The 17,050-nt window shown below is 54.9% G+C and overlaps 10 protein-coding genes across 10 annotated transcripts in view; 3 read left to right on the plus strand and 7 right to left on the minus strand.

Moving 5' to 3' along the window:
• Nucleotides 1-3,701, minus strand: part of VTJ04DRAFT_3337 (uncharacterized protein) — a gene marked incomplete at both ends in the record, with an annotated part of 6,935 nt that extends 3,234 nt beyond the window's left edge. The window contains 8 exons of the mRNA XM_069361226.1: nt 33-770; nt 833-1,215; nt 1,275-2,102; nt 2,157-2,224; nt 2,281-2,836; nt 2,901-2,929; nt 2,990-3,243; nt 3,307-3,701. Of these exons, the coding sequence (XP_069221858.1) occupies nt 33-770; nt 833-1,215; nt 1,275-2,102; nt 2,157-2,224; nt 2,281-2,836; nt 2,901-2,929; nt 2,990-3,243; nt 3,307-3,701 (3,251 nt within the window). The remainder of the gene's footprint in view (nt 1-32; nt 771-832; nt 1,216-1,274; nt 2,103-2,156; nt 2,225-2,280; nt 2,837-2,900; nt 2,930-2,989; nt 3,244-3,306) is intronic.
• A 936-nt stretch (nt 3,702-4,637) lies between these two features.
• On the plus strand, nt 4,638-4,920 carry VTJ04DRAFT_3338 (uncharacterized protein; the record flags this gene model as incomplete). The annotated part of the gene is made up of 2 exons (XM_069361227.1): nt 4,638-4,648; nt 4,731-4,920. 2 exons carry the CDS (start codon nt 4,638-4,640, stop codon nt 4,918-4,920), a joined length of 201 nt encoding a protein of 66 aa, XP_069221859.1.
• A 53-nt stretch (nt 4,921-4,973) lies between these two features.
• VTJ04DRAFT_3339 (uncharacterized protein) lies at nt 4,974-5,460 on the minus strand (the record flags this gene model as incomplete). Its single annotated transcript, XM_069361228.1, has 3 exons — nt 4,974-5,048; nt 5,171-5,321; nt 5,423-5,460. The coding sequence occupies 3 exons, from the start codon at nt 5,458-5,460 to the stop codon at nt 4,974-4,976; spliced, it is 264 nt and encodes an 87-aa protein (XP_069221860.1).
• Nucleotides 5,461-8,631: 3,171 nt separating this feature from the next.
• VTJ04DRAFT_3340 (uncharacterized protein) lies at nt 8,632-8,942 on the minus strand (the record flags this gene model as incomplete). The annotated part of the gene is made up of 2 exons (XM_069361230.1): nt 8,632-8,746; nt 8,806-8,942. The coding sequence occupies 2 exons, from the start codon at nt 8,940-8,942 to the stop codon at nt 8,632-8,634; spliced, it is 252 nt and encodes an 83-aa protein (XP_069221861.1).
• A 46-nt stretch (nt 8,943-8,988) lies between these two features.
• On the plus strand, nt 8,989-10,039 carry VTJ04DRAFT_3341 (uncharacterized protein; the record flags this gene model as incomplete). Its single annotated transcript, XM_069361231.1, has 3 exons — nt 8,989-9,078; nt 9,151-9,355; nt 9,435-10,039. The coding sequence occupies 3 exons, from the start codon at nt 8,989-8,991 to the stop codon at nt 10,037-10,039; spliced, it is 900 nt and encodes a 299-aa protein (XP_069221862.1).
• A 48-nt stretch (nt 10,040-10,087) lies between these two features.
• VTJ04DRAFT_3342 (uncharacterized protein) lies at nt 10,088-10,288 on the minus strand (the record flags this gene model as incomplete). The annotated part of the gene is made up of 1 exon (XM_069361232.1): nt 10,088-10,288. One exon carries the CDS (start codon nt 10,286-10,288, stop codon nt 10,088-10,090), a length of 201 nt encoding a protein of 66 aa, XP_069221863.1.
• Nucleotides 10,289-12,717: 2,429 nt separating this feature from the next.
• VTJ04DRAFT_3343 (uncharacterized protein) lies at nt 12,718-13,542 on the minus strand (the record flags this gene model as incomplete). Its single annotated transcript, XM_069361233.1, has 2 exons — nt 12,718-13,206; nt 13,294-13,542. The coding sequence occupies 2 exons, from the start codon at nt 13,540-13,542 to the stop codon at nt 12,718-12,720; spliced, it is 738 nt and encodes a 245-aa protein (XP_069221864.1).
• A 258-nt stretch (nt 13,543-13,800) lies between these two features.
• VTJ04DRAFT_3344 (uncharacterized protein) lies at nt 13,801-15,128 on the minus strand (the record flags this gene model as incomplete). The annotated part of the gene is made up of 3 exons (XM_069361234.1): nt 13,801-14,411; nt 14,476-14,802; nt 14,864-15,128. 3 exons carry the CDS (start codon nt 15,126-15,128, stop codon nt 13,801-13,803), a joined length of 1,203 nt encoding a protein of 400 aa, XP_069221865.1.
• Nucleotides 15,129-15,288: 160 nt separating this feature from the next.
• On the plus strand, nt 15,289-15,550 carry VTJ04DRAFT_3345 (uncharacterized protein; the record flags this gene model as incomplete). Its single annotated transcript, XM_069361235.1, has 2 exons — nt 15,289-15,308; nt 15,352-15,550. The coding sequence occupies 2 exons, from the start codon at nt 15,289-15,291 to the stop codon at nt 15,548-15,550; spliced, it is 219 nt and encodes a 72-aa protein (XP_069221866.1).
• A 115-nt stretch (nt 15,551-15,665) lies between these two features.
• On the minus strand, nt 15,666-16,912 carry VTJ04DRAFT_3346 (uncharacterized protein; the record flags this gene model as incomplete). The annotated part of the gene is made up of 4 exons (XM_069361236.1): nt 15,666-16,204; nt 16,273-16,388; nt 16,455-16,816; nt 16,892-16,912. 4 exons carry the CDS (start codon nt 16,910-16,912, stop codon nt 15,666-15,668), a joined length of 1,038 nt encoding a protein of 345 aa, XP_069221867.1.
• Between the last annotated feature and the right edge of the window lie 138 nt (nt 16,913-17,050).

A 17,050-nucleotide genomic window follows, 5' to 3' on the forward strand; every position in this document is an offset into this window, starting at 1 on the left:
CGGGGAAATAAGTAGAGATCAGACGCGCTTACAGCTTGAGATAGGCCTCGTGTGCCGCTTCCGACACGTGCTCCACGTTCACAAACTTGAACTTGATCGTGAAGGACGTCGTCGATTGCTGACTGCTCTGAGAGCTTCGAGATTCTTGTCGTTTCCGGGGCTTCTCCAGCCGTCCCTTGAGTTCGGGATACAGCTCTTCAAATGTCTTCGCCCCCTTGGAGATCAGGGCGTCCCTCACTTTCTCCACCGTGGCGATGGCTTCTGAAACGGCCGTCTCCTTCAGCTTGACTCCCTCCTCGTGGTCGGTGTTGGGACTGGTGGTCTGGGACTTGGTGCGTCTTTCATGGGCCTTGCGAAGTTCCTCGATGTGCCGCGATGCCGCCCAGTGCTGGTAAGACCCCTCCTCAAAACTGGCAAGACAGGCGTCCCACTGCTCACTGATAGGGGGGAGGGTCGACGGCTTTTCCTCATTCTCCATCCCTTCGCGAAGCTTCTCATACTCTCGGCGGAGAGTGTCAAGCTGCGAGTCCACGATATCCAAGGCAGCCTGGCCATTGATTCTCATCCACGAGTTTTGCATGCTGTAACGACAGTCACTGTCAACCGAATTTGGGTCTGCTCCATGTTCCAAAAGCTGAATGGCGATGTCAGGTTTGACGGAGCGCAATGCACAGATGAGGGGCTGTTGAACAGTCCGCTCATACGTTTTCTTGTTATCTTCGGGGTCCTTCGATAGGTGGAGTTTGGGTGATTGTTTCGCCGATTTCAACCTGATTGAAAAGGCGGAATCGTCAGCTTTCATTCTCGAGTCAGACAAGAAGGTCCTGCATACCAGGTCTCGAAATCAATGTGCGCAGCGGCACCGTGGTTGAGCAGCTTAGAAACAAGATCCGACCTCGCCATGCTAACGGCGACCGTCAAGGGGGATTGAGCGCCATCATAGCTGCCAGCAGTGAGGTGGTTGATAGCCACTTGAACTCCCCGGGGATCAGCCTCCAAGAGTGCGTCAACCACCGACTTCGCTCCAGCCCTTATCGCACGATACAGGGCAGTGGCGTTGTCCCTGTCGGCTTGCGCGGTGGTCGCACCGAGACTGACAAGCGTCTTGACCATCTCGACAGCCTTCTCCACAGGAAGGACAAGTGGGAGGACCAAGTTCAAGACAGCGGCATTGTCATCGAACTTGACAGGCAACAAAACATCGGCGCCATAGTCCTGTAAGACTACAGTCAGTCGCTGGTCCTTCCATGGTTCGTATCAGAAGAGATGCTTACCTGGACCAGAGTCTTCACAACATCAACGTGTCCCTCCAAGATGGCGTAGTGCAATGCAGTGCAAGGCAGGTCCCAGGAGGTTACGTTGATGTCGTAGAAATTGGGGTCATCCTCCTTATCAAGGTCGTTGCCCTGGTCGTCGACCGCGTGCTTCACCTTGATGAAGGAGCCCGTTGTCATGCTCAGAGCTCCATCGTCAGAGCGCTCGTCGTCGATGAGCTCACCGTCCGATGCATCGTCCTGATCAGAACCTTCGTCCTTGGACTCGCCCTCGTTATTAGATTCCTTGGCTTTCTTCTGCTGGCGACGTCTCTCCTGCCTCTCCTCATACTCTGCCTCATTGGTGACGCTCTTGTCGAGCAGGATCTTGACGATCTCGACATCGCCACGGGCAGCAGCCAGATGGAGAGCGGTCCTACCATCGGCCAGACGCGCAACAAGGCGTGCGCCAGCATCTACCAGGGCTCGGACAATTTCAGGTGTCGAGCACATGACGGCTAGGTGCAGGGGCGTCCGGCCGGTATGATCCCTCATGTCCGGATGGTTGCCTTCCTGCGCGAGCCAGTCGAGAACTGTGGCAAGGTCGCCATCCACGATGGCCTGGCAGAGCCGGTCAGTGCTGGCGATGTACGCCATCTCGGTCCAATCATCGTCTGTGAGGGGGTTGAAAGAGCCGATCTCCTGCCGTCCAGGGTCGTCCGTCAAGAACGTGATGCGGCCAGAGATGTACACCTTGCTGTCCTCGGCTGCGATCTCCTTTTCCTCCTCAGTCTTGGGCTCCGGGCAAAAGCCGCAGCAGTCGTTGATGACGTCGTCATACCGACCGAACTAGCAGAAGTCAGCACATTTGGACTCAGGAGCATGTCAGGCTGGTGGTCTCACGAAAGCGGGATGACGGTGCAAGTGCACCTCCCTCTCTTGAAACTGCTCACTCCATTCGGCGTTGAGAACTGCGTCATCTGTTAGTTGCTGCAGAGGTATGAGACCTTACACAAGATGTACATACTCAGATCTCGGGCGTAGCACAGCTTCTCGATCCGTTTGGGGGTGAACCTGGGCCCGTACGGAATGTTGAAGGTGTGGTAGTTGGAAACGTCCTCCTCGTTTATCCAATCCGCGACTTCATCCTCATGGTCATCCTTGATATTACCGGCGAGAGAGCGAAGTCTCCGGTAGTACCTGTTGGTAGTAGGGCGGCCTCGTTCGGTGCGGCGCCTGTCTGAGTAAGAATCCCTCGCATACGTGGTTGGGAGCCGCTCAAGGACCAGGAGTCTCGCGAGGCCGACAGTGCCCTTGAAGCTCCTTTCGTAGATGGTCGGATCGATGCGGGAGCGGTCAAGATCGGGCCAGTAGACTTCAAAACCACGATGGCTGTACTTGGACAGACGATTTTCGTAAGACGGACTCCGACGAGTCAGATCAATGTGGTTGATCTGCGTCATGAGCGCCTGGAGGGCGCGTGGCGTGCAGTAGACCTGCTTCCCGTCATAAGCAGCACCCGAGCAGTCAATGTCGAAACCCGTCAGGATTTCCGAGATTGACTTGTAGATACGAAGCACGATCTGGTACTTGTCAGTGGGGATCCATCAAGCAGGATGAGACTTCGATTCATCTCCAGCAACCTACCTGGATGTGACGGGTCGGGTACTGACTGCCTGTACGCTCAAGTTAGCAAGGGCGATACATGCCATTTCAATAGAAAGTCATCAACGTACAGATGGTGATGGCATGCTTGGTCCGGATCACGGTGGTATCAGAGAGCAGAGCGTCGCGAACTCGGCGCTCGATGTCCCTGATCTTCTCGATGGCCTGCTCTTCGGTGAGGCCGTACAAGAACAGATCAACATCTGAAGCTGGGCAGAACTTCTCATGATAGAAGGTGCGGAGGCCTTTTCTGGAGCGACTGTACTCCTCGGGAACAGGAAGCAGGGTATTGACAACAGCAGAACCCGCCACGACCACATTACTCCTTGGGTGAAAATGTTAGACCAGTCCATCCTTGCTCCGTTCACGCCATTTTTAATGCACGTACCAGTCCATATCAACAAGGGAGGCCTCAGAAAACACGTTAAAGTGATCCTGGAACTCCTTGAGGCTCTGAACCACAGCGGGCGAGCCGTTGGGGCGCCGCATGTCCTCAGGAAGAGGCATGATGTACTTGGACTTCTCTTCCTTGGACTCGGCATCGAGGTTGCGTGCCCTGATCCGGATATTCTCGATGTCCTCGGTGAACAGGGGCAGCACATTGACATAGGGGTCCTTGATCAGCTCGTTGGTGGGGTCCTGAGCAAAGACCTGGCGGAGATGAGCCTCGTACTTGCGGTACGGCTCGAATATCTCCGTCATAGGAGTGTCAGGATGCTTGCTGATGTGCTTGACCAGACCCGGGATGGGCACGGGCAGAGGAGGGGGTGCCGTGGTCGCCATGTTGAGAGTTTGATCACAAAAGGGAAGTATTCGTCAACGATGGCGTTGGATGTAAGTCAAGAACAATTGAAAGCGGTGAACACGACTCAGGAAGGCAAAATATGACAGAATCAATTCGACCACAAACCGTCCGCAATGGTCTTGTGGACGTGAAGTGGACGATGAAGCTCAGAGCCAAGTCAATTGGGAGACAATTGACTCCGTACGGCCCCTTTATGTGATTGTGGTGGAGGACTCAGGCCTCAATGGGCCTCGACACAGCTGAAGCTGGAGATGCATCATGCCTGGGGCTGGACCGGGATGCATCAAGGTTGGGTTGCATTAGCGCTTTCTGCCTGGAGTGTACCACACGAAATCTCGTGACTTCGCGATGTTGGGGAACGAACGGTGTAGGGATTGACCTTTCCATTCTCCTTGTTTTCCGTCTCCTGCCTAGAGCTCTTTCCAGGGAGCTGGTTCATTGTTGTCAGTTTTAGGCAACGGCCCCCCAGGGGCTAGGTGGGTAGGTAGGCTGGCAGTTGCAACCCCCGCAATTCAACCCACAACGTCATTGCAGGTGCATCCGTCACCTGCACCTCTCACCTTGCGAAACCCGTGCCTGGTAGTACTATGGACGACCTGAACTCTCAACATCCAGCCAGGTCCACTCAGTGCTTGGACAGCAGCCATCTCCGTCCAGGCGAGGCCCATCCGGCCCAACATCTCTCCGACGCCTAACCAAGCGCCTCGCATGAGGGGCCGAGCTGAACCCGAAAGACGTGGAACGGATCAACCATCGACACAGGCATTCGCTCGGCGTCATATCAACACTCAACTATCGGCCACTCGCCTTTCGTACCTAGGTACTTCGTAGGCACCTCCTCGCAAAGACGCCGTGCGACTCAAAGCGAAGAGGTTTTCGTTCCAGGCAAGATTCATCAGTGAACCCACCCTGCCATGCTGCCAGTGTTTTTAGTTCCTTCCGAGAAAATGCCAATTATTTCATGGAAGTCCCTTAGACCCCAAACGAGAACAACGAAGACCTATTAGCCAAACAATCCGGCCAGAAATCCCGACACATCAGATGCCCCTGAACTTCAAACACTCCTGGCATGATGTCCGCTCTGGCCTCCCAAGTATTATGATACAATGGAACCTGATGCCATCCCCACCTACATCTCGACCGGAAAGTCATGCCATTGCCATGTCATGCCGTATACCAACCCATCAAGCCGGATGAACCATAACGCCGTATCCTACAATGCCCTGGTGCTCTCGATTCAACCTGGAACTCTATAACGCGATGGCGCCCCTACGGTTCTCGCGTATGTGCAATAGGCCTTGGATTCCGCAAAACACAAGGAAGCCCTATACTGTTGTTAGCTGTCATCGTTCTGGGGCTCCTCCACGCATCCCATCTGATCCATCTCCACATCTCCATCTGCGGGATATTCATCGACGGCTGTCGGGGATAGGGGCTTTCGACGTACAGCATAGATAAAGACGGCGGTAAACACGGTGGCGGCCACGGCAGGGCCATCTTCGGGATCATCCTCGCCGCCAACCAGCTCTGGATGGTTGTTCTTGAACAGGAAGCCGAGGGTGCCGAGGATCACGATCGCAAAGGCCGAGATGACGAAGCTATTCAAAGCAGCATGTTAGCCCCTGATACCGCCCGTGATGTCGCCCCAGTGTATGCGAGGCGTTCGTGATATGATGCTGGAAGAGACGGCGTGACTGACCAAGACCATGCTTGCACGGCGCTGACGATAGGCTTCATCTTGCCAGGGGTGATGGAGAGAGCGAGGCACAGCGGTCTATGTTTCTTTGACGGCCAAAACGGCAAGTCCACGGATCCGAAGTGTCGATGTGCTGCGGTTGTGTAGGTAGGTGATGCAATTGGTGGTGGCTTGGAAGACGTTGGTTGCTTGCGTTAGCCCGCGGCGTTCACGTTGACTGCGGCAAGTCGACGAGACGCTGCAGCGTCACTGGACCCACCGAGACAGCCACAGTCGGTGCCTTGCAGGAAGTTGATGCCTTAATCTTCTAAGGCATAGAATCTAGCAACTGTTGACAGCTGCCCAGTTCAATTCGGACCGTCAATACATTGTTCGTTCCTGTCCAGTCTTTCCCATCAAATCCACAACGATGCTCACCGCGAACGAGACTGTCCCAAGGGCTTGATGCTGACTACGTCTCCGATGAAGTAATTCTCTTTACTCTCCAACAACGCGAATCGCCTGTGTCACCATCAGCCAGCACATCCCACACTTCTTACATGCTTCTTCCTCTCTTCTGATTCGATGGGCATAGATCGGCATCCTGTGAAGGATCCGGATGGTTGGGATCTAGGACCAACACCAAATGTACTCTTTTTTCTGCGGGATTGCTTCAGCCTCTACCAGGTCCGGCCCAACGGCCGGCCACCTGCTGCTAAAACCTGCCGTCATGCGTGCTGTGCATTCCCGGTTTTGCAGAGGATCTAGGGAGTCCTCCGCTGCCTTGCTGCCCTCAGTCAAACTCATTTCTATACCGCATCAAGTTCCAGATGAATTCACCACCGCAAGCCACGTGGGTACGACACCGCTAGCCGCCAGCTATGTCCAGTACATACGCACGGCGGCTTGTGTTCACGTCCGCGGAGAACCAGACACAGCCCACCACATTTGTCAAGACTCACGAAGGCCAGAATTGCCAACAGATGGTAGATGATCAGGCATCAAGTATTCCATTTACACAATATCATCTCTCATCATTCCCTCCCTGGCTTTCTTGTGGAGAGCATCCCGAGAAACGAAACGCCCAAGATGCCTTTCATCAACTTACCGAGATCGACTCGTTTGCATGAAACGTGCCCGGCACGCACGTAACCGCTCAGAGCCGGGTTACCGGGGAGGAAGCCGCTCACTCCTGATCCCTGACTCGGGTCAGAGAATGGCAGTTGTCAATGGATGGGATGAAAGCCTGGACTGAACACTGACACTGACGTTCCGAGCACGTGGGCATTGATGGGACCCTCCCAAAAAGGGGATGAGCTTACTTCTTCGACATGTGCCTACGTTCATGAATGAAGAAAACTCAAGTCCTTCTGCTCGTACACACCTTGCGAGGGCGAGCGAACTAGGCGTTCGGCCATCCCTCGCAACAATCCTTCCATCACGTGCAAGCCAGGCGGTTGAGTCGTCATCGCCCAGGTTTCCCAGTTGGGGAAGTTTGAGAGATCTGACCGCTTAGCTAAGATCCCTATTTGTGGCGATCTGCATGTCTAAGAGCTGAGGGAGTGCCAAGTCAGCGCCGTCAGCACTCTGGGTGCCTATTATCCACACATTTGGAAGCGCACCCGTAACTCTTCATGGTTAATCGAGATGTTGAGATTTACAAGTTGATTTGGATCTATGGAGGAACTGTTTCGGTTTCTTGATAGCGGTGCCGCAAGCATAGCAGTTGGCGAGCTACTGATCTGCCGCCCTGGGGAAATAAGGTGTAAGTGTGATGGATGAAACGATGAAACAAGCTGGGGAAGCGAGCCAACAACGGGCGAGCGTTTCGTTTCTTTCCAGCGGCTCGCTGGGCCAGCCAGCCCTCCACTTCAGCCTTATCCTGTTTGTCGCCAGCCACCCCCAGACGCCGCAATGAAGAAGGGGAGTAAGGCAGAGTCTCTCTCTCCTGTCCTGTAGTGGGAACATCAAAATCACATTTCCCGTCTCTCGAGTCAGTCTTCCCGTTCTCCCAACTTCGGATTTGCCCTTCCGCATCATCCTTTAGCATGGACATCCATGGGCCAACCGATTCGGACGAGGGGTAACGTTAAGCTCTCCCACTCAACGTCAGATTGAGATTAGACGACTCGTCGATGTGATCACTTTGCGTGCTCCCCGAGATGGAGATGCTGGTTCACCACTGGGTCCAGCACCCGGCTCTCTACTCGTAGCAAGCAGTCAGGTAACAGTGATGAGATGGCTGTTGGACCGGGAACATGACCGATACCGCCACTCGGATGGGAAGAATGGGAATGCACCAGACAGGTTGGTACAGCACTCTCCCCAGTCTAGCTCCCTCAAGCAGGATCCAAGAACCGGCATTTGCGATTTCATGGGAAATCCGAATGACTGGATGGTGAAATCTTAGGAATCCTGTGACGCATAAACGGTACCGAAGGAACCATAATTTCCGGCAATCTACATCACACATGCCTCATTGTGCAGTGGATATGTGCCGCTGTACTCTGTACGGTATACACGGCGCCTCACTTCCATAGAATGTCCGTCCCGCAAGTCAAGGTTACAGCCAAGGAGAAGCCCGGCTGGTTGTTATGAAATGATGACAGCGGGACGCTCAGTGCCAACCTGCAAGGTCCATACCACGACAGAAAGATCAAGCTGTGCTGCACAGATCTACTCGAACGTGGACGGTCTGAACAACGCAAAGCCTACTAGACAGTTCTAATAGAGATGACGGCCCGAGTCGGGCTGGGTCCCTGCGCCGATCCTATCCGCAACGCAACGAGGCGCAAGCTCACCAACTAAGCTAGGCTTCGTGGCTGGGCGGATGTTTTGTTTCCATGCAGGCGCGCAGCCATCATCCGGCGATCCCAGCCATCCAACGGTTGGCGTTGTGTGTTTGCCGCGCCGTGGTGCAGCGTCTCCCGCGCCCCCCCTGTGCACCGTTGGACCAATGAATTGTGCTCAAGATCCATGTTTGGGAAGCACAGCGGGACAAACAAGGACCAGTGTGCCGGGGGTTGCCAGCGCGAAGCGGCTCCGGATCTTAGCTACTCTGGCAACATTGGAGGATGGGATGCAGAAGTGAGCGAGAGGCACAGAAACAAAAGCAGCGGATGGAGAAAACCGCTAGTAGGACCCGGGCCTCCCCAAAACTGGGACCCCATGAGATTCCGTATATAGATTGGACGTCAGCAGCCTGCATCCCAGGACTAACAAAGAGATCCATCTCATCTGAGGTGTGCGTTCCTGCCGTCCACGAGGGTTCCGGGTTTCTTCACTGGCATTTTCCTTGCTTGGTTTTGTTTGTCCCTTGTTGAGAGCAAGTCGGACCTTCCTGGATTCCTGTGCGACTTGTCAGTGCACCAACACATCACCGAGACCCTCGACACCAGCGTGCTCACACTGGCGTCAGACACATCAAGTCTCGAGTATTATATATATTGGTTGAGGGCGTCCTCCATTTGTGCCACAAGCCATCCTCAGCATCAACAACTTCAAACTCTTCTTTCGTCCACCAAGATCCTTTCTGTCCCGACATCACCACACACATACAATTGTTGTGATACAATCCATCCATCTCCAAAATGCGCGCCACTTCCACCTTCTCTCTCCTGCTCGCTGCTGCCGCCGGCGCTTCTGCCCAGGCTGAAAACCCCGATGGCACCTTCACAGGCGTAAGTTTCCTTGGTGATACCGATCATTACAAGCCATCACCACGATAGGTATCCAGAAACTGACTGCAACAGAAACTCGGCGACGCCCCGGTGACCACTGACAACCCGAAGGGTGTCGTTTACAAGGCCGTCTTCCCCGACGAGGCTTTCTTCAAGGGTGCCTATCCCGATGGCGGAAACCTCAAGGGTTGGGTGACCGCCAAGTCGTCCGAGGACGGCGTTGGCGTGTCTTTCAAGTTCGACATCTCGGGTCTTCCCGACTTTGGCGGCCCCTTCAGTACGTTGACTCACCCCATCTTGCCTGCCACCTGCACCCGAGAAAATCATCGGTCCACTAACACCGTCCCAAACAACAGACTACCACATCCATGCCCGTCCCGTCCCCGATGATGGCAACTGCACCGCGACTGGGGCGCACCTGGACCCCTACGAGCGCGGCCAGCAGCCCCCGTGCAACCCCGAAGCCCCCGAGACGTGCGAGGTGGGCGACCTGAGCGGCAAGCACGGCGCCATCCCCGAGGGCGCCAGCTCCTTCTGGTCCGAGTTCACCGACCTGTACCCCTCGCTGAACCCTTCGGACCCGGCCTTCTTCGGCAACCTCAGCGTCGTGATTCACCTCGCCAACTCAACCCGCCTCACCTGCGCCAACTTCAAGTTGATCGCGGGCGGCGATGACGGTGATGGTGATGACGACTACTACAACAGCGACGACGAGGACGACTATACCCCGTCTGGCTCGTCGTTCTACCCGACCCCAACTCCGAGCGTGACCGTGACCCCGTCCGTCACCACCATCGTCACCAGCACCGTCACCGCGGAGGCGACTCCCACGTCTGCGCCGACCACGGAGGCAATCCCGACCCCGACCCCGACCATCGTGGATGCCGGCGCCTCGGGTATCGTTGCCAAGGCAGGCCTTGCCGGCCTTGCGGCGGTGATGGGTGCTGTCTTCGCCCTCTGACGTTGATGTGACGTTGATTTGACGCATTGGGTGGCGGAGGATTCATCATCATGGGTTCTTTTCACTTCTTTGCCTTCTACCATTCTTACTTTCACACTTTCCCTTTGTTCTTTTCGACTCATCATCATGTGGGGAGTAATACCTACTAGACGGCGCGGTTGGTTGGTTGCACATGGATTTGTAAATATATTGTACCCTTCGGAGTTTCATAGGCAGCGGTTGTTTCCGGAACGGCATCGTTAATGGCATAGAATGTAGTTATTTGTTAAGATGATGTTTGCTATGATAACGTGGGATGTTATAAGTGTCTATAACAAAAACGGTGCCTCGGAGCATCACATTAGCCTGCCAAGGACCCGCATGAAGTCAGAGATGAAATTCCCATACAGAATAGGCATACCAACACTTCAACGTCTTGGCGGACGGCTTTCCGCGAGTTGTGTTGGTGATGCCAAATCACTTGGGACCTGCATCCTCCATTTCCTTCTTCCTCTCTCATAAGGGGTAATCCAACCTGGTAATGTGTCGTGCCAAAGATGTGTACGGAGTAATCACCTCCCAAACCGCTCGTCTTCCAACCGACCTCCCGGTACCTTGTCCATAACATCACTCTTGAGCTATATCATCCGTAATCACATTCCCACTGCTTCACCATCGTCGCCATCACCAACAACCACGGGTGAATGAAGAATCGAGAAACAACAAAGCCGTGACGACGAAATGACAGGGTTGTCGCCCACCCCTGTCACATTCACCAGAACCCCTGCCTAGCGCGCCGGGGTTGCCCCGTCACAGCCGACGATCCGCGGAGGGGTCCAGGTCTTTAGCGCCGATCCCGTCTTTTGCTTGGTGGGGCGGGCACGCCGGTCGGTCGGGGGTTGTGTTCTTGACGGAGTGGGGGCGCCTTTTGCGGTCGCGGACCGAAAAGGGAATCCATGGAGGATGACCTGTGACCGGGAGTTGTGTTGGTGGAGGGTTGAGGCAGTGTGATGATTCCTTCGTTCATGCCATCTACGAATGTACCAATGATGTGTGTGTGGAGTTGAATTTTGTGTTGACCTCACGGGTTGCAGGTTAAGCACCAAGGAAACTTTGAAGTATTTCGGAGAATCAGCTCAAGTCTTTACAGACAACCTCCGTCTCCAAATGTGAGCGTAATACGGAGTATTTCCGGGCAAAAGTTTGGGTTGTTGGCTGTCGATGTGCGGTTACTGATACTGTGAAGTGAACCTATTTCTGCTCACCTCGGCTGGGCTATCAGCCCGGCCCATCCATCCGGCCTTTGTCTGCCAGATCCTTCAAGGCTGACTTATAAGCTACCGGACGCAACCAACGTGCCGGGAAAGATGCCCAGTCCTGTCCGGTAAGGTAAGTAGAGTTTCTTCCCGCTTGTTTGAGCAACTGTTCTTCGCTGCCTGATTGCGTTGGCTTGGACAATCGACAGTCAAAGTACGTCGTCTGTGTCAGGAAGAAACATACAGCCTGGAATGCCTGCAATGAGGTACCCGGTCCCATGCCACCACGACGCGGTGGCAATGATTGGTATACTACAGTACATTTTTGTTCCTCTGCTCAGCTGGCCAGGCATGCATGTCTGGTTGGGTGGCGGTCCGTTCAGTTGGGAGAGGGACAAGATCGTGTCCCAGGCTGTTGGGATAATCACACCCAATCTCCTCTGCACAGCTCGAGGACCAGTGCTGTGTTGGCTTGTGATAACGCCTCTGGTAGGTAGACGCGCACAAATAACAAACACCGGCTCCGTAAGCCAAACTGGAGGAGCGTGTACTATAGATGCTTGGGGTAGGTGTATTCAGCGTCCAACGCCCAATACCTGGTTCAATCTTCGACCCTGGTTCAAGGGCTCCAAGAAAACTGGCCCACTACCTACTGTACATGATTCTCTCTACCTTAGATGGATGGATGGATGGATTGTGAGCTAGACGGGACGGGACATCATGAACAACGAGAGAGACACCCAATTATCCCTATTTGGGTGTCTCTACGGTTTCCTATACTACGATGAAACGAAAAGAGACACTTGATCGCATAGGTTAGAGAAGGATGGCTGGTGGGAGTCAAGTCACACTAAACTATAATTTGGTTACTTTATGTCAGAGACCCTAGGACGAGAAGACATCTGACTTGCTCAACTCAGGTAGATTAACGAATTAGACCCTCGACGGAGACAATGTTGCTCTATTCGGTACGAGGCACCTTCGATAGTACCCCATCTCAGACTTCTACAGACTGTCATTCCCTCATCATAAACTTGGACAGCTCGCTGGTGCCCACCCCATTCAACTTTCAGATGATCATCCGGGCGTCGTCAACAGCAACCTTTTCATAGGTACCTAAGGTAGGTATCTCGTTTTCTCTCGCAACATTCCTTTTTTAACTTCCTCGACCATCTGACATGGCCAGCGAAACAGTCAGGTCATTGACAGCCTCCCTCTCAAATCACAAACAATACTCACCCCGAGTCCATTCATTGCCTTAAGAGCGCATCTCCAGACACATCAGTAGCGGAAAAACATCTTCGAGATCGAAAGTAAAGACAGCAACAGTAATACACCACCCATTGATAGAAGCACAAGTGAATATTGTAGACATTGTTTAGCCATTCCCCTGCCAGACAACTCCGAGCCAACCAACCCTCCAACCTGACAATCAGGATAATGTCATGAGCAACGCGTAGATAAATAGTCTCCTTCGAGACATGTAATTGAGAAACAGGTAGTTAGAAAGGAAGAAAAATCCACAGAGAGTCCATTGTACATTTTGCTCCCAACTGCCAACAAACCGTCCAGATAGCTAAAGCTGATAAAAAACACAAACAGCCAACCAGGTCCCAATCTATAGCCACGCACATAAGGAGTTAGCAACATTTCATAGATCATCCCTGTCTCAACCCAGTTTTCCATCCTTTCTCGTCTGTGCAAATCAACTCCAACCCAACCCAAGCCCACCGGAACGAATGCCCTCCACACGTGGGATTCCGGGGTTCGCGGGTACCCGGTCCGGTGTGGGTTCCGGTGCGGGGACCCCACCTGTTCCCAAACCCCCGGCCGGCCGGAAACTGTGGGGACTCCCGTCCCCTTCCCGTGCCGTGCCGTGCCGTGTGCACGTGTCCGGGATTCCGCGGCATCCGCGTTGGGTACCCAGTCAGGCTGGAGAGGTTCGAAAATTCTGATACTAACTCAGACCTTTCTGGTCGACATTCTTCTGGTAATCGGATTATCGAGAGAAGCGAAAACCATCCATGCCAGGACGCAGTCGCAGCGACGCTCAGGGTAGCTCCTCGTGAGAGGATGGCCGGCGAGACAGCGGCACTCCACGACGCTCATCCCCATCCCCGGATCGAACGGCAGATGTCGCGCTCTGCCCACCGGTGCAGGCACAACTCGCTTTGAGAATTGCTGCAGTTCGACAAAACCGGACACAGGTGGTGTGTCGTGTGTTGCTTCACGTGTCGCAAATCTCCCAATTTGGCCAGGGGGCAGCATCGCGCTCAGGCCTGACTACCAAATCGGCAAGGCTGCATCAGTGAGACCTCGACCGATCAGGCAAGTCATCCTTCGTCACGACACTCGGGACCATCCACCCCGTAGCAATTGGCGCTCCTCTTTGCCGCATCGGCATCGCGACCAAAGGGCTAAACCATTCCTGAATGCAACGGAGCGACGTGAATAAAAGACGGAGCAACATCCTCGCTAGCCAGTGCGTCCTGGGCAACTCAACACCCCCAAACACGCCTCCAACATCTACCGCCCGTAGAAAACATTCGCCGCAGGCGCTGGTGGGTGCTGGTCTCCGGCTTCTCCATACCATGCGCCATAGCCTTCGGCAGGTTTCGAGTACGCATATGACGACTGCGGCCACGATGCATAGCTCGACGGAACCGGCCCTGCCGACAACGAGACGTTCCCACCCAGCGTGGTACCCGGGATCGTGTCAATACCCGGGATAGTGGTCGCGACGGCTGTCGGATACATGTCTGTCGAGGATTTGCGATCGTACGGACGGCTTGAGGCACCGGCAGCTGCTGCCATGGGCGGATACTGTTGACCAGTCATACCGTCTGCGCCGAACGACATGGACCGGGACGGTGGTGCAGGATACGATGACGACCACGCGGCATCATCTCTCGACGAAGCTTCTGACCCGACCGGCGTTGACCATGTGGCTGACGGGGGGCCATGAGGAGTGTATGGAGAGAAGGCAGGTGTCAAGGGAGAATCGGCCGGATATGTCCTCGTCCAGCTTGCACCCATTTCGCCGGGCTTAGACGAGCTGGGACTCGCGTCCGTCGACATCCAGTTTGTCACTCCCTGTTGCCCATATTCGTATGGGCGCCCCGTCGCGCTTGATGGCACTGCTAGAGACTCAGTAACAGGAACAACCAAAACACACATTGGAACAGGTGACCATAAACCTACGCTTAGCGCTCGGCGGGTAACTATCGCTCCCAGGCGTCTTCATGGGCGGCGCCATGCTCTGGATGGGAGGCATCGCCAGGTGGGAGTAGGGCGGCTGGCCGTGCATGTCGGACGGAATTCCCGACTGCAGAGCGGGAGGAGAGGAGGCTGAGGGAGCTTTCGGTCCCACGGAGGTGCGCTGAGCCGATTTTTGCCTCGTATCAATCGGCGGCTGCTGGTCCACGGGGTAGAAGCTGCACTCCTTCTTCAGGCGGATGCAGTTGATGCACCGTCCTTGAACGTCATTTTGTGAGGGAACGCAGCGGATCTTCCGACGACGGCAGTGTCCTGACGTGAGTCTCAGCAAACCGCAATCCCGACTTCGTTTCAACTCTCTAGGGATACTTACCACAAGCCACTGACGTTCTATGATAGCCCAGCTTATTCCTCCTCCTCTCGCCTCCGTCCTGGCCTGGGGTGGTTGACGGCTGCTGTGATGTCTGCGGCGATGAATTGACGACCGGCGTCGAGATGGAATGCCTCAATTCTGGCCGGTCCCTTGGGGTCGCGTCGACTCCGGATGGCGCATGAGACTGCATGGAATAGTTGGGCGCGTAGCCCGCTGGGTCTATGTCGGCGCCGTTCGCCGGCGGCGGGGGATACTGATAAGACATGATGTCGGTCATGGGCTGCGTTCTCGGTACGCAAGAAGGAGACGTTGAAGAGGTATCTGATGACCAACGGTCGAGAGCGGATTTCGATGGCGGTGGAGCGAGGGTTGCCATGTAACAACTCAAGGCACCTGGATGAGGCTTGAAGGTTGTCCCTTAGGCGATGTCGAGGGATGATCTGAGGTGAGCAGGCCGATTATCGCATTCGCTGATTCCCAGTTTGAAGCGCGAGCTTCGTCTCAGAAGTGATGCTGATTATCGATCCCGAAGGCTCTGCACCACTGACGGATGGCGTGGATGCTGGGGTCAAGATTAGATCACCAGGCGCGTCCCCTGATAGATGTGAACCAGATATGATAACTGGTGTGCGTCACCTCCAGCCGGCGATTTGCGAGCAGCGACTGGCCAATGAAGAGTGTGGATAGTGGCGACGGCGAGGGGAAACCCCAGATTGTCAACCGTTGAACAGCTTTGGTTCTGTGCGATCCTGGCGCGGCTGGTTCCGAAACCAACGACCGACCACGATAGGGTCAAGACGATCTAAGAAAGGTCGGTAGGAGCCACCGAGATAGCCTGCAATACGACGATTATCCGACGATCACAGGGAGGAGCCGACGAGAGATCTGTGCAGATCAAGTGAAGACTCGTCGAGAGTTCCAGCCGGAGTCGATGAACGGGCCCCGTTAGTCGATGCAGGAGGAGAGACGGTCGCTGTGGAGAAGGAGCCTGCAGCGAACGACCGAAAGATGGCCTCAACGGAACCGGAGGATGAGAACAAGTTTGGTTGCCGCCCTGACGAAGGCACGGCTCACACCCCGAACTTTGGAACAGGTCGAGGCTGGTCGTGGGTGGGCAAATCAAGAGGAGCCCGCTGCTACTGTTTTTGGAAGCTTTCGTGCAACCTCGCGGGAGCCTTGAGCGGTTGTTTTGATTGAGATGCGTGAACGGCTTCGAGACCGGCTGCCGTCGAGGGGGAATGAAGTGTCTATGAGTGTGCTGGATCCGTTGAATTGGGACTGATGAGCGTTGCGTGGTGGAAGATTCCGAATCGAAGTGGTTGGTGTGATTCACACCACCGGCTAGCTGTGTCAAGGGAGAAGAGCGTGGGGTTGATTGATGCCGCGCTTACATGCGAGGTCCGGCTAACGGAGTTCCAGAAGCCGCACGGGTAAACGCCACCTTAAACGCAACCCCGAAGAAATGGGTGGCAGGGTTTTCTTTCTCGGTGCTTCACCCACGAGGGGACGAGAACGAGTCTCAATGCTGCGGTGGTGTTGGGCCGACTCCAACCTCCAGACGGGAGTCAAATTCTATTGCCGAACAACGGACAGGCGGCGTAGGCAGGGAGAAGGTAAGCCTTGGCCATCCAGGTGGCTGGGTTTCAGCTTTTTGAACTTGCAGACAGCACACGCAAGCCGGGTTGGATCGAGGCAACCCGGGCAAGTTTGGTAACGAACGGCGTGACAGCGGGGGGTACAGAGGATGGCGAGGACGTCGTTGGCTGTGTCGGAAACGACAGGCGTGCCCAACTCTTCTCTTTTTCTGAGCTGGGCCTCGACGGTGATCCGATGGCTGATGGCGTTGGGTAACACGGGATGATGATGACGATGAGGATGATGCTGACGGATGATTTCAACTAGCAGGAGGATCCAAATTCCTATACCTCCGGAGCACCGGTGTCGGCAGGCTGGCTGTGAGTCGACGTGGGTCGGGGTTCAAGCAGGGACCTGAGTTTGGAACTGCAGTTGCATGCAACACTGCACAACGCAGGGTGTCTCGGGAGGCATGGGCAGTGTTGTTTGTTGTCGAGCGGCCTTTTCTGCAGGCTGAACCGGGGAGAAAGGGAGGATGAAAAAGGAACGACGGTCGAGACAGCGAGCGAGTGAGTGGTTCGAGAGAGAGAGAGAGAGAGAGAGAGAGGAGGG

Source organism: Mycothermus thermophilus (assembly GCF_041956435.1).
Source record: "Mycothermus thermophilus strain CBS 625.91 unplaced genomic scaffold VTJ04scaffold_2, whole genome shotgun sequence".
Taxonomy (NCBI): Eukaryota; Fungi; Ascomycota; class Sordariomycetes; order Sordariales; family Chaetomiaceae; genus Mycothermus; species Mycothermus thermophilus.